Raw genomic sequence first — 15,782 nt, 5'->3', positions numbered from 1 at the left:
ACAATATCATTCAGGATTTTGCTTAGAGGTGTTTCAGTACTGTGGGAGAGATAGAAATTAGATTGGTGGAATTTAAACAGGGAGTTGCGGGAGAGATGGGCATTCAACTGGGAGGTGACAACACATTTAATGACTTTGGAGAGGAAATAAAGTTGGAGATGGTGGTAGTTAATGAGGGGTCAAGGGTGGTTTCTTCGGGGGGGGAGTTGATGATGACAGTTTTGAAAGGAAGGGAGACAGTGACTGATGAGATGGAAGCACTTACAAGATCAGGCAGCGTGTGGCCAGGAAAGTAAGTGCATGATCAGGAGTTTAGTAGAAATGAGATCGAGGGAGCAGGACATGAGTCTCATGGATGAGATGAGCTTGAAGAGACAGAAGGGAGATAGGAGAGAAAGTAGAACGACAGGAGGTCAATGTTGGAGTATATGGGGAACTGGGGGTTGGCTTGGCTTAGGGTTACAAGGGTAAGGATGAAGCAGCAGAGGAAGCCAAAAGTATGGTCTTGATCGTGGTGATGAAGAATGCTTTAGCTCCTTGCACGTGCCATTATAGGTGAGGGGGCAGGAGAGGGGAGTTTAAGGGGATGATTGGAGGAAAGGAGCCTGAGGTTATCTTTGTCCTTGAGGATAATTTTAGAATAATAGGTAGTTTTGGCAATGGAGAGGGAGGCTGATAGAGCTTTATGCAGTGGATGGCTAAGCGATCTGTGCGGTATATTCGCTTTACTTTGTGCCCTTCTGATTGAAGGAGAGGAGATAGAGGCTGTAACAGGGGAAATTAGAGGGATGGAAGACAGTGAAGATTTTGCTGGGGATGAAAGCATTGAAAGTAGAGATGAGGGGGCGGTTGAGTAAATCGATAGTTGAGGGAGCAATATGGGCAAATAGAAGATCAAAGGTTAGGCAGTTGGGAATTAGAAAGTACAGTTATAAGAAAATTTGGGGATTATTTTTCCATGGGCAAATGCTGAAGAAAGTGGTGTTGAAGGAAGGTGGCGGGGGGTAGCAATCAAGATGGTGTGAGTAGATAGGCCATGGTGAGGTTGAAGGGGTTGGCTATGAACATGGGCAGTAGAATTTATATTGAGGAAACGGTTAGACAGGACAGGAGGCTGGTGAATTCAGAGAAAAGAGGGCAAGAGAATCTAAGGTGTAGATTGAAATCACCAAAAACAAGGAGTCACTCAATACAGAGGTAAAGGGAAGAAAGAAGGGAGGATACCTCATGGAGGAACTTAGAATGGTACTGAGGGGGGTGGTTACAGAGTGAGGATTTCAAAGGAGAGGCGAGAGGAATGCAACAAGGTGAGGAGAGGCCAAGATAAGATTTGGTAGAAGTGCCATGCCATTGTTGTGGCAGTTTGGGTAGGAAAAGTGCTGAAAAGAATAACCAAGTGGGACAGTTTCAGTGAAAGGGCAAAGTATCACCACCCATGAGCCAAGTTTTAGTCAATTCCAGAATGTCGATACTTCTTCTTCTTCTTAGGCAGTCCCTCGGAACCGAGGATGACTTGCTTCCACATTAAAAATGAGTTCTCAGGTGACTGATGAGTCCAATGCGGGACCTACAGTCTCTGTCACAGGTTGGGCAGACGATAGTTGAAGGGGCGGGTGGGTGGGGGTGCTTGGGTTGATGTGCACTCCTTGCGCTGCCTGCGCTTGGCTTCCGCTTGCTCCCGGCGAAGAGTCTCGAGGTGTTCGGCACCTTCCCGGATGCTTCTCCTCCACTTTGTGCGGTCTTGGGCCAGGGATTCCCAGGTGTCGGTGGGGATGTTACACTTTTTCAAGGAGGCTTTGAGGGTGTCCTTGAGGCGTTTCCTCTGCCCACCTGGGGCTCTCTTGCCGTGCCGGAGCTCCGAGTAGAGCGCTTGTTTTGGGAGTCTTGTATCGGGCATGCGGACAATGTGACCCATCCATCGGAGCTGATTGAGCGTGGTCAGAGCTTCGATGCTGGGGATGTTGGCCTGAGCAAGAACACTGACGTTGGTGCGCCTATCCTGCCAATGGATTTGCAGGATCTTGCGGAGGCAGCGTTGGTGGTACCTCTCCAGTGCTTTGAGGTGCCTGCTGTACATGGTCCATGTCTCTGAGGCATACAGCAGGGCAGGTATCACTGCAATCATCAACAAAAAGGTCACAGATGGCAAGGGCTTTGTTTGCAAGTACCATAAATTTTGGAGAGAAATGTGGATTCCCTGGCATAGGCTGGCTGGGAGGGGAGAGGTGGGGAAGGATAGTAGGTGGGGTGAGTGGGACTAAAAGGCGTTTATTGAGGTTAGCCCCAGCGGGCACATTGGGCTGGAAGGGTGGTGGGGGATGGGGCAATTAGGTTGCTGCTTATAGAGAGTGAGTAGCAAGTGCCACAATAAGCTTGACAGAGGTTGTTGAGGAGGCACTGCGGGCAGCAATGAGCTCACTTATGGGTGGAGTCAAAGCTGGGACAGCAGAAGGAGAGAAGGGAAATGGTGTAGTAATGGATGGAGAAGATAGAAGATAGGGAAAGTTTGATATTGGCGAAGGGGGAAGATGAAAAGTGAGAACAGAGCAAAGTTGAAGGAGAGTTGAAGAAGAAAATAGTAGTGAGGGCTCAGGCCCATAGTGGCAAGCAAAGTGTGTATGCAAAAAGGACACAAAAGCATATTGAAAAGAGTTGGCATTTTACAGCAGGGGCATTGAAAGGAGAATGACAATATAGGATGGGATATTTTCAGCGATTCTCCCTCTCTATATATCAAAACAACTGGGTAAAAATCACCGACTTAGCTTGAAATTCCATGTTTTCAGTTTTAAAGAATCAAGTCCAATACAAGGTTAAAATGAATCTTATTAAATATAATAACCTCAGAAAAATCCATCCAAAATATACAAAAGTTAAAATAGATAACAAAAAACTTGTCAGATAGTTTTACCTGTGGTACAGCTCCTCCTTAATAACTAAGAAAAAAAAGCACAAATTCAGACTTATTTAAACAAATATGAATACATTGAAAACTAAACAGTCACACACAATAAATGCCAGATATGTACTGGAATTTGCAGTGAAGGAAACTAATGGCAATAGAGCTGTGCTAGCACCAGTTTTTGTGGCAATGGTAACAAGTCAGTCCTGACACTGGCACATATTACCATTGTTACAACCCAGTATTCACATTGGTGTACTGAATAATTATTACAAGCTAAGCATAAGTAAGTAATGATAACAAGCTTATGATAAACTGCAATTAGAGATACTGGTAACCAGTATTGGAGCAACAATAGCAATTCTCGATCAGCCCAAGACAATTGACAATCCCAGGCAATAGTCCTATGCAGACGCTGCTGTGAGAGAGTATTATTAATAGTCCATCAGAGCAGTTGTGGGGTACTGGCAATAGGTCGGTACTAATAATGCTTTTGGGGAGTACTGTTGATCGTCCTTTACTAGCACTGCTGCTGTGGAATACTGACAACAGGCCCATATTAAAACCCATACCTCTTAACCTGTAAAATTGAAAATTATGAACATAGAACCTAAAAACCAGGGACAAGTGGTTAGAATCAAGAACGTCTTATTTTAGGGTGTGTATTCCATGACTATTGAAATATTGTAGTCTTTTCACTTTTTGCACTATTGTTAGCCATTTTTATACTGCTGCTTGTTTAGGTTGGATTCTGGGAGACAAATGCTGAAAAGCTACTCCTGCAGTGTGGCTTTAAGTCATCCTGGATGAGAACACATACCTCCTGCTCTAACCACCTGCTGAACCTCAGCCTCCAAAGACACCACTCCTTAGTAAGGTCGAGATACATTCTGTAGGGACGATAAATTCAGGTGACAGGGTAACAGCAGGTAGGTACCCACCTCCTCCTGTGATGTCTCACCTCTCTGGCATCCAGAAGAAAAATCCTTCCCAGAAACCAGATATAAAGGAAATCCAAAAGAGGGCATCCATTCTGAAGACAGGGACAGTAGTCTCCTGACCTACCCCAGTTCCCTCACCATAATATGGAAAGCAGTACAGCCTTAGGTCTGCCGAAAACTTCACAAAAGAACTGCTAAACTTCAATTGCACAGAACTTGCTGACTGTGCCTTAAACTGTTGTGCCATTCAGATGCAGGTTTGCTACCTCAACGCTAACTTTAGACAGATGCAGCATACGCTTCACCTGCGATCAGAAGATCAAGAGGACAACTGGTTGCAGGGAATTGTGGTGTCATTTGGCCCCTATTTAATTTTCACTGTAATAAGATTTCCTCTTTGAGCAGTAGTGCGGCATGCCAGAAGTGAAGCGCATGTCCAGCATGGGGACAGCACAATCTTATCTCTGCTTTTCACTCTAAAAGTAAACATACAGTAAGTAAGCATTGGAAAGTTAGCCTCCTGATGTCCTGTATCCCAGAACAAAGGAAAATAGTTTGCCCCCAAATTAATATTTAAATGGAGCGGCCAGCAGAAAACGCAGCAGGGTGCAAAATGGACACAGTTCCAATGGGGCAGGACTTCCACCCATTTCTTGGTTTCTGGCCATCCATTGGGCTTATTTGGAGCAAAATCTCAGCTTTGTTCTAAGACTTTAGCTGCTTTCATATTGCTCTAGAAGGGTACTTTCACTGCAGATCCTCAATGTAAACTTGTCGGATTCACTAAGATGAACTGCTGTGAAGACATGGTAAAAAAGCAGTTCTTCCTGGTGACCATTGCCTATTTTTCAGGATATGAATATGTTTCTTCTGACATTCTCAAACAGTTTCTTTGCTTTCCTTATGATTTTCAAACCATTCCTGTTGTGTATGTACCTTTAAGAGAATAACTGGTCTCAGACTGCAGTACCGGCAGTGACCACTGTTGTGTATGTAATATGTGTGCTACTTGAACCTATGGACAGGACTGCACTACTTGTAGGGCGTAGTGATACGCAGTACCACTCCTGGCCATAGGGGTATAAATAGTACTGTGGGTACTGATCTCCCCTCAGTTCCCGCCTGTGGGCATGAAGTAAAGACCTACGTATAGTCCCTACCTCCAACCAGTAAAGACCTGTTTGAGTTATACGTTTAAGTCTTTGTGTTAATTGTTCAATACAATACACATACTTAACACTGGCGACGAGTCAGGTTCTTACCCTGCGGCAGTTGAAGAGAGGTTTCAAACATCACCACCCCACTAGAAGCGACAGGCTTTAGGACTCTGAAGCCTCCATCAGCGACTGAGCACTGGAGTGCAGCAGCCATCCTGACAGCTTCCAGCGACTGACAGAAGTCTTTCTGCAGTTTCCTTGTTCAACCTAGGTGGTGGGGTAAGCCGTGCAGCGTTGGCTGCAAAGACAGGGCTGGGGAAGTTGGAGAAGATAAGGGCGATCGCAATCCCTGATAAGAGCCGTGGTGAAACGCGCGAGCGGGTAAGCCAGAGCCCGGGAGGGAGCGAGCAAGAGCCGCACGAGCGGGTGAGCCAGAGGCCGGGAGCCGCTTCAAGTGCGAGGCGCAGCGCGGGCCAGCGATCGGGACCAAAGATAAGGGCCGCACTCGGACTGAAAGGCGCGGCGGCTGCAGAAGCTCAAGGTGCGAGAGCCGCGGTGCACAGCGCGGGCTATCGATCGCGGCGAAGATAAGGGCCGCACTCGGGGGCTGAAGGGAGACGGTGTCGGGGGACGGGTGAAGACTGCCAAGCGCGGGAAAACCGCCATTTTGTGGGCGGAGGACGACGGCAAGAGCGGGAAGCCGCCATCTTTGATAACAAGTAAACAAAATAAAATCTGAGAAATTGCAAATCTACAATGCCTAAACACGGGAATATTAGCACCTTTGATAGTGACCTCGAAGATTGGGCCATATATGTTGAAAGAGTAAAAAATTATTGTAAGGCCAATAAAATTCGTGACCAAGATAAAGCTCTAACATTATTAAATTTAATGGGTGCGAAGACATACGGGCAATTGAAACACCTGTTATCACCAGATGAACCGGCGGATAAGACGTTCGATGAAATTGTTACTGTCCTGAAAGATCATCTAAACCCCACGCCGCTGATGCTAGCGGAACGATTTAAATTTTACGACAGAAGGCAGCTACAGCATGAAAGCAATGCTGAATATTTGCTGGAATTGCGTAAATTAGCGAAATATTGCCAGTTTGGAACGGGACTGACAGATGCACTACGAGACAAATTTGTGTGTGGTTTATTTAAACAGGATACACAAAAGCGACTGCTCGAGGAGAATGAGCTGACGCTTGAGAAGGCGGTCACTATGGCAGCAGCACACGAAGCCGCAGCGAGAGGCACGGCAGTAATGCAGCTATGGTCACCGGAGCTCAGTGCACACAAATTGGGTGTGAGTTCTGGCAAATGTTATCGTTGTGGAAAGACAACGCATGATCAGAACCAGTGTTGGTTTAAAAACCAAGAATGTAGAACTTGTGGTAGGCTTGGACATATAGCTAGAGTATGCAGGTCAGGGAAGAAGACCAGCAACAAGAAGTCACCGCAAGGAAAATACGCAAAGGTACACAAGGTGACCGAACAGGAGTCCGATTCAGACGCTAGCAGTAATGAACTGGCTAGCTTAAGCTGTAATGAACTGGCTAGCTTAAGAGTACTCAACGCTGGTAAGGGTGCAGACCTCCAGACAATTTGGGTCACTCTTCAGATAGAAGGAGTCCAAGTAAAACTGGAATTGGACACTGGATCGGCATTGACGGTCATAAATAAGAAAGATTACGGAAAGTTATTCCAACATATTCCCCTACAGGATACGGGGATTATATTGAAAACATACACGGGGCAAAGAGTGTACCCCATCGGGAAAATAGAGGTTGCAGTGGTCCACAAGGGCGAAGACAGTCAAATAATGGACTTATATGTGATATCTGAAGGAGGTCCTCCACTACTAGGACGGGAGTGGATTAGGAAAATGAATATGGACTGGCATTTCCTACAAACAATAACGAGTGAGAACTCGGTGAAGATAGTCGGCCCAGACTCTGGAACGGATGATGCTAAGCCCAACTCAGGTGCAAAAGACAAAGTTTCAGCACAGAATTCCACTGAGCAACAACAACATAGTTTAACTGTGGATTCTGAGTCTGGCAAGTCTACTGATGTGCCCATTTCTGAGGGACACCGGGCTCGAACTCAACTCCATTTCAAACTACAACAGCAATTAGAACAAATGCTTCGCCGTTTTGAGCAAGAGTTGAATGCAACGAAAGAGTTCTTTGATATAGAGTTGGAGAATCTGGAAAGACAACAGAAGCAGCTGATGGAGAAAATGGAGCAGGAGCACACAAAACGTCTGATGTCAGAGGAGTTAACGGTCAGCCAACTCCTGCATATGCTGAAGGACAGGACTCTGAAATGGGAAAAACTTGAACACGAACTTCAATATTCAAACGAAAGGGGTTCGGAGCTCTCAAAGGTTATTGGAAGAGCTGAGGTAGCAACACAGACTGAGATGACTGCAACAGAGCAGCCCTTGGATGCCAAAAGTACGCTGACTCACGCCAACGGAGAACAACAGACCGCTGAAACAGCTGCTCCGGTAGAGGGATTGAATAGTCCGATCAATCAATCTCCAAAAGAAGTTGAAGTAGTAAAATCTCAAATGAGGTCATTAGTAAACGACTTGCTGAAAGCCCAGAAAAAGCTGGATGAAGAGGTACGCATGAAGAAGTCTCTTCAGGAAAGATGTCTGGACTTGGAACAAAAGCTGGCTAACGCCCAGCTGGGTATGGAGGAAATAGAAGACCCTCTCGCTGGCCTAGATCAGGACGACACCGAATATTACTATGTCCTGTCCTGCCCAACTTGTAACTTCGACTCCCACCATACAGAAATCATGGAGGAGCACCGAAAGTCTACGGAACATCGGAAGAAGGTGGCTCTACTACGGAAAAAGGAGGAAGAGAAGGAGGAACTGCGCATGCAGCTGGCAGCTGACAGTGGAGCCCAGAGAGTCTCCAAGAAGCAGAAAAGGAAAAGTCGAAACAGAAGATGACCCATCTGAACCATTATTATCTCTACCAGATCACACACGTGGTCCCTCCGAACGGAGCCAATTCAGTTCGGAAGTTCAAACTGTTAAATCCATGGAAGGACTATTGAATGAGTCACTCCAGCAACGTGAACCGACTACACCACAGAGATTGAATCTGTGAACTGTTTTCCGCAGAGACTGAATCTGTGATCTGTTTTGACATGAAGTTATCTATGTATCTATGTTATTCTGTTATGTAAACCTGAAGTTATATATGTATATATGTTATTACGTTATGTTAAATGGGGAGATGACTGTAAAGCGAAGAAGGGAGGAATGTTGTGTATGTAATATGTGTGCTACTTGAACCTATGGACAGGACTGCACTACTTGTAGGGCGTAGTGATACGCAGTACCACTCCTGGCCATAGGGGTATAAATAGTACTGTGGGTACTGATCTCCCCTCAGTTCCCGCCTGTGGGCATGAAGTAAAGACCTACGTATAGTCCCTACCTCCAACCAGTAAAGACCTGTTTGAGTTATACGTTTAAGTCTTTGTGTTAATTGTTCAATACAATACACATACTTAACAACCACCCCTGTATAAAAGGCGCTAGAGAGCCTCTGTTGTTTAGTTTCGTTTATGCCTTTCACCTGTAAAGATCTGTTTGTTTCTCTCCTGCTAGTCCGTGTCTCAATCATTCATGGACTTAACACTGGCGACGAGTTAGAAATGAACTTACCTGCAACTCAGCAGCAGCTCTGACGACGTGTTGAAGGTCGGAGCCAGAAGGCCATTGAAACTCGAGAAACGGGCGTCGACCGTCAATCATCGATTTCAAAACTTGCAGGAGAGACTGTCCAGAGCCAGGCTGGGTTCCTCGGTCCGTGGTTTCCCAGCTAATCGGGCTGGTGGCAGGTAGTGCTCTGATCCTTCCTGGGCTGCAACGGGGCCGGGCAGCGAGTCGGGAAGCAAGGAGAGAGAGAGAGGGTGGAGCATACAGGGCGCAGCCGGTGTTTCGAAGCTGGGCAGCGTTCGGACCTCAGAAGAGGGAGGGAAGTGTCCCAGAGGGTCCGCTTCACGACGGGAAAATAATAAAAGAAAAAGAATACGCGCAAGAAACCGTGGAAAGCAGCGCTAACAACAGCGGGGAAGAAGGAAAAGCGCGGGAGGCACCATTTTGTTAAATCGGAGAAGAAGGCAAAGCACGGGAGGCGCCATTTTAGATTTGCAAGGTGCCGAAGACTGGCTGTATCACTGCTTTTGATAATACATTAGAGGACTGGACCACGTATGTGGAAAGAGTCGAGGTATATTTTGAGGCAAACGATATAGCGGAGGGGAAAAAGGCATCGATATTGTTAAACTTAATGGGCGCTAGAACGTACGGCCTGTTGCGGGACCTGATTACTCCAGCCAAACTGAAGGCGAAGAGTTTTAACGAAATTGTTGCTGTTCTACAGGAGCACTTAAACCCTGCACCGCTGTTGATAGCAGAAAGATTTAAATTCCACAGGAGAACTCAGCACAAAGATGAGAGCAATGCTGAGTATCTTACGGAACTACGCAAGCTATCAAAGCACTGCCAGTTCGGAGCAGGACTGGCAGATACCCTACGGGACAAATTTGTCTGTGGACTCCTGAGTGAAGGAACACAGAAGAAGTTACTTGCAGAAAAAGAGCTGACGCTAGATAAGGCTTTCAGCGTGGCAGTATCGTATGAAGCAGCAGCCAGGGGAGCTGCAGAAATTCAACAAAAACCACAGGAATACGGCACCCACGAAATGACACGGGGATTTGCAAAATGTTATCGCTGCGGCAGAACTAACCATGAGCAGAAGGACTGCTGGTCCAAAGACAAAATATGCAGACAATGCGGGAAGATTGGACACATTGCACAAGTTTGTAGGTCTGGGAAGAAGACCAGCGACAACAAAAAGGCTACTAAGGAACCGTACAAGAAAGTACAAAAGATGACGGACAGTAGTTCCGAAGACCAGATGAGCGATAGTGAATCCGGAAACAGAAGACTAAGCTGTCTCAAACTTCACAATGTAATCGCAAAAGAGGATCACCGAACCATTTGGGTCACTCTCACGATAGCAGGGTCCCAAGTTAAAATGGAATTGGATACAGGATCAGCGCTAACCGTCATGAATCTACGAGACTACAAGCGGCTATTTTCACACATACCCTTGAGAGAGACATCCATCGTCTTGACGACGTATACGGGGCAAAAAGTATACCCCAGAGGAAAAATAAGGGAGCCTGTCGAATACAATGGCAAGAAAATACGGAAATTGTATCTCTACATACTGCCAAATGGTGGACCACCGTTATTGGGATGGGAATGGATCAGGAAGATAAACTTAGATTGGCATTCCATTCATGCAATGACAGTGGATGGTAAAAAAGATGAAGACGTCACTCCTGGACGATTGTCAACAATCTTAGCTAACGCCAAAGAGGTAATAAAAATGTCCTCAACCACCACGGAAAAAACTATCACAGTTTTACGAACCATATTCGCCAGGAATGGGCTGCCTGAACAGATTTGCTCTGACAATGGACCACAGTTTGTGTCTGAAGAGTTCCGGAGGTTCTTAAAGAACAATGGTGTTAAGCATTACACATCTGCCCCATATCATCCAGCCACTAATGGATTGGCCGAGAGGTTTGTCCAAACATTCAAGAAGGCTATCAAGGCAATGTGTAATGAAGATATACCCCTACAACACAAGGTGGACAACTTCTTGTTTGCCTACCCGAATGCGACTCATGTGGTTACCAACCAAACTCCAGCCATGATGTTCTTCAATTGAAGACTATGATGCCGCTTGGATTTGGTTAAGCCAAACGTCCGAAGAGATGTGGAGAACAGGCAGTTTCAGAATATGAATGAAAGGCCGACCAGGAGTTTTAAGATAGGTCAACCAGTTTTGGCCTGGGACTACCGCACTGAGAAATGGCAGCCAGGAACGATTTGTACACGACAAGGACCTCTCATGTATACTGTGGACATTGGGGAGAGCATTGTAAGACGACATGCTGACCAGATTCTAGAGTCACTGGAAAACGTCAACTCCACACCACGATCTGATACACCTGGTAATGAAATCGACGTTCCAATTGCAGCTACCGCAGACCCGGTAATGTTGGAAGCAGATGAACCAAACAACGACATTGATTCCGACTCAACATTGCCAGAAGAACCTGATACCCCAAAGAGGCGTTATCCAGACAGAATCAGGAAGCCTCCTCAAAGACTGAACTTATAATTGCTTAAACTTAACCAATGTATCTAGCAACAGTAATTGTGATTGTAATTCATTATCATTAGTTGTTAAATGAATGTTATGTACTGTTTATCTCAAAGGGGAGGAATTGTTGTGTATGTACCTTTAAGAGAATAACTGGTCTCAGACTGCAGTACCGGCAGTGACCACCCCTGTATAAAAGGCGCTAGAGAGCCTCTGTTGTTTAGTTTCGTTTATGCCTTTCACCAGTAAAGATCTGTTTGTTTCTCTCCTGCTAGTCCGTGTCTCAATCATTCACGGACTTAACAATTCCTCTCGTGGAATTTTCTATCTGCCAACTACGCTTTTCAAGAGGTTTTTCCTAACTGTTCCACTAGTGACCAGGCTTGCTCCTTTTCATATACCAGCAAAGAGTTACCAGGAATTCATGAATTTTGAAAAATTGTCACTCAAACTTAGAAAGGAATCGTCAGCCAAATACAATCTGAACCAATCACAAAGTCTGTAAGAATCATTTGTTACACTTTTTTTCAAGCCTGTTAGGAAGGACACTATCAAAGCAAAGATTGTATCATTGAATCAGGATAACTTGGTTACAAAGCTTCAGCTTAGCTGGCTATTAAATTCCCTAAGGATAATGACTGACTTTTAAAAAGTCATTAAATCAGAAGTTGGACAAAAATACAACATTTTTATCACAACCTTATATTTTGATGGCACATAATTTGAGGTCGAAGTGATCCCCATAAATATGAATGGGGATCACTTAAAAATACACAAACACATGAAATACATTTTTAAAAATTACATATTTAAAAAGCCATTTAATTAAATATTTTAAACAAAAAATTTAATTTTTTGAAAAAAAAATTATGGGCCGGATTTTCTGACCCCCACAGGTGAGTATGTGCAGTGTACGCACACGTAGGGGCCTCGCAAGTGCCGGTTTCAGGCATGTGATGCACATGTGCTAAAAACCGGCACTTGCGATCTGTTGACAGATCATCCGCCTGCCCAAGAAAAGTGTCTCTGTAGGTGGAGAGTTGCGCTTTTTGCACAACTTCCACCCGCTGAAAGGCCATAGGATTCTTACGCCTGGTAAAAGCAGGCATAAGGCCCGCTTTTACCAGCTTAAGAGTGCTGAAAAATAGAAAAATTAAATTTGATAACTCATTTATAAATTTAAAATACTCTTCAAAAAGGTAAGTTTATTGTTAGCCCCGTAAAAACATTAAATTTTTTTTCCAAAAAATTAATTATTATTTTTTTAATTAAATGGAATACCAGGCGTAAGAATTTCACGGGCATTCAGCGGGCGGAAGTTGGGCAACTCTCCGCCCACGGAGGCCCTTTTCCCGGGGATGCGAATCATCTGTTAAGAGAATTCTTGACAGATCGCAAGTTCTGGGTTTTCGCGCATGCGCTTCGCATGCCTAAACCTGGAACCTGCGCGGCCCTTACGGGCGCGTGCGCACCACATATGCACCTGTAGGGGTTCGCAAAATACGGACTGATGTTTAAGACACGTAACTTCAAAATACAGTAAGATGCAATTCCTGCTAATTGAAGAGTATGAAAAAATGTAAATTAAGGTTTTTTGATTTGTTTTATTCTCCAAAACCTCCAACTCCAAAACAAAGTCTTAACCTGCTTTTATATTGGTCCTCAGCCACAGGCTCTCATAGCATGGGTTGCACACAATTGGCAGCCACATCAAAGTAAGCCTACTATATATTTTTTTCCTGATAGGCAGCTAAGAAGTCCTGTATTGAATAGATTGGGCCTATACTCTCTGGAGTTTAGAAGAATGAGAGGTGATCATTGAAACATATAAGATTCTGAGGGGGATTGACAGGATAGATGCTGAGAGATTGTTTCCCCTGGCTGGAGAGTCTAGAACTTGGGGGGGTGGGGGGGCATAGTCTCAGGATAAGGGGTTGGCCTTTTAAGACTGAGATGAGGAGGAATTTCTTCACTAAGATGGTTGTGAATCTTTGGAATTCTCTGCCCCAGAGGGCTGTGAATGCTGAGTCTTTGAGTATATTCAAGGCTGAGATAGATAGATTTTTGGACTCTAGGGCAATCAAGGAATAAGGCAGAAAAGTGGAGTTGAGGTCGAAAATCAGCCGCGATCTTTTTGAATGATGGAGCAGGCTCGAGGGGCCGTATGCCTACTCCTGCTCCTAATTCTTATGTTCTTTCTTACTGCATCCTACTGATTATTCTTGGTCTTCCTGGTGCCAGAAAGCATGGTGCTCCGGTGGCAGCAGTATACTTTGGACAGGATACATTGCCATGACATCATCACACACAAATGCAGTTATGCTTTCCACAGCGACACTGCAATGCAATGTCACAATGTTACTACTCTGCACACATGCACTGGCCAAAATATCATGGGCAGTCTGTGTATGCATGGAATGGGGAGTGTCCACTATGTGGCCATTACAAAAGTAAATGCGTAAGAGTGGTGCAGTTGTCTTGCTCTCCCAAGGCGCAGCTGCAATATATATTTTGTTAAGTGCCATGTTAACGATGCTGTCTTCCAACACATGGATCCTGCACAGCCAGCAGTAAACCCGAATAAACTTCTTGGATCTAGTAAGGCTGGCTGCGGGAAAATCTGTTAAAAAATGAACCTGGCAAGTTTACCTTGGGTTGCTGTTAACTGTGTGAAACCTGCATTTTGGGAACCAGTGGCACTGGCATGGGTCTCGCCCAATATAAAAGCAGCTTTAGGGTGTGGCTCATGGGGGTGGTGCCTCTGGCTGCCTCCCTCTCTTCCATGGCTTTGTCCGCGCCCGAGTGACCCTGGGGAAGGAGGACGTGGTGTCCGCCGGTACACTTGAGACCTTCTGTAACCAGTGGGCATCACAGGGACTGGACACAGGAAATATTATTATTTTATTTGGTAACTTTGGGAGCACCACTCTGAAGTTGCAATAGTGAAACAGGATTGAAATTTAATTTGTCTTTTGTACAATTTGGGTGTTTATTGTTTGTGCCCCTCTAAAAAGGGGGAACTTTTGTTAGATTTCTTTTGTTTAGGTTGATGAGACTGGGGCAACCCAGTGTCTCCTTAAGGGTTTGGAAAGCAGCTTTAGGAACAATAATTTTAGGCTTAGGTGGCTGTGGTGCAGTGGTAGCACTCTTACCTCTGCATCAGAAGGTTGTGAGTTCAAATCCTACTCCAGAGAATGAAGCACAAAAATCTAGGTTGACCCTCCCAGTGCAGTACTGAGGGAGTGCTGTCTTTCAGATGAGACACTAAACTAAGGCCCATCTGTCTCTCTCAGGTGGATGTGAAAGATCCCATGGCACTATTTTGAAAGAGAGCAGAGGAGTTCTATCTGGTGTCCAGCCAATATTTATCCCTCAACCAACATTTAAAAAAAGGTTATCTGGTCATTATCACATTGCTGTTTGTGGGAGCTTGCTTTGTGCAAATTGGCTGCTGTGTTTCCTACATTGCAACAGTGACTACAGTCCAAAAGTACTTCATTGGCTGTAAAATGCTTTGGGACACCCTGAGGTTGTGAAAGTTGCTATATAAATGTAATTCTTTCTTTCGTTCTTCTTTATTTTAAATGTTGGGAGCGCCACTCTGAAGTTGCAATAGTGAAACAGAATTGAAATTCAGCTGTATATAAGAACATTGCAGTTAAAACAAAACAGTGAGGAGTGAAAGAACGAATATCTGGCAGTGTTTTACAATTTTGATTCATTATGATGGCCCAGAAATTCGGGTCGGGGGCTTCCTGCGGGTGCAAGCCTCCGACCTGCACTTACCTGCCGCGCCAGCCATTGTGCTGTGGGCCCCCGTGGAATTGCGATCCTGGGCCTCCTCCAACTGCCGGTGCGCAGTGTTTGCATATCCCAGGGGCGCAGTTAGTTCGATGCGTCCCCTGGGATCACGTGGGCCATGGAGAGCCAATGGTAGCAGGGAATGCTTCATTCATAAGTTTGACAGGACCTGTCAAACCTATAAATACTATAAGCCCCAAAACATCACTAAATCTTCAAATAATTTTTTTTTTAAATCACATTTTTAAAAGAAACTATAAATTACATGAAATAACTATTTTAAACAATAATTTCAATTTTTGAAAAAATTAATTACATTTTCTAACGGGGCTAAAAATAAACTTACCTTTCTTTAAAGTATTTAAAAATAATAAACCTGTGGAAAAAATGTTTTAATTTTAATTAATTCACCACTTACCTTGTAAAAAGCAGGCCTTGCGTCTGCTTTTTAAAAGTGTAACTCCTGGAGACTTACCCTCCTGGGAAAACCTGCAAAAAAAACATAAGTTCGATGCGCACGCGCTGCCTCTCCTGTGCACGCGTTCCACCGCTGAACCTCTTCTTTCAGGGGAACGGAAGTGCCGGATTCCCGCGCATGCACAGTGCATGCACAAAACCAGCACTTCCATTGGGTTTACGGGTGAGTACCCCATGTGTACTCACCCGTGGAGACCTGAATTTCTGGGCCATGATTTAAGGAAACAGGCTGTATTTCAAATGTGAACACCTCACTTACAAGAGATTTTGTTGGTTGAGTCACTGCTTTT

The 15,782-nt window shown here is 44.9% G+C and overlaps 1 protein-coding gene across 1 annotated transcript in view; it reads right to left on the bottom strand.

Moving 5' to 3' along the window:
• LOC147117349 (HEPACAM family member 2-like) overlaps nucleotides 1-15,782 on the bottom strand; it is a 230,023-nt gene that overhangs the window by 63,538 nt on the left and 150,703 nt on the right. Inside the window, exon 6 of the mRNA XM_085988276.1 lies at nucleotides 2,912-2,936. Within this exon, the coding sequence (XP_085844402.1) occupies nucleotides 2,912-2,936 (25 nt within the window). The remainder of the gene's footprint in view (nucleotides 1-2,911; nucleotides 2,937-15,782) is intronic.

Source organism: Somniosus microcephalus, chromosome 5 (assembly GCF_052327205.1).
Source record: "Somniosus microcephalus isolate GS21.2 chromosome 5, FLI_Smic_1.0, whole genome shotgun sequence".
In the NCBI taxonomy this organism is placed as follows: domain Eukaryota; kingdom Metazoa; phylum Chordata; class Chondrichthyes; order Squaliformes; family Somniosidae; genus Somniosus; species Somniosus microcephalus.
This window is presented reverse-complemented; position numbering and strand designations above follow the sequence as displayed.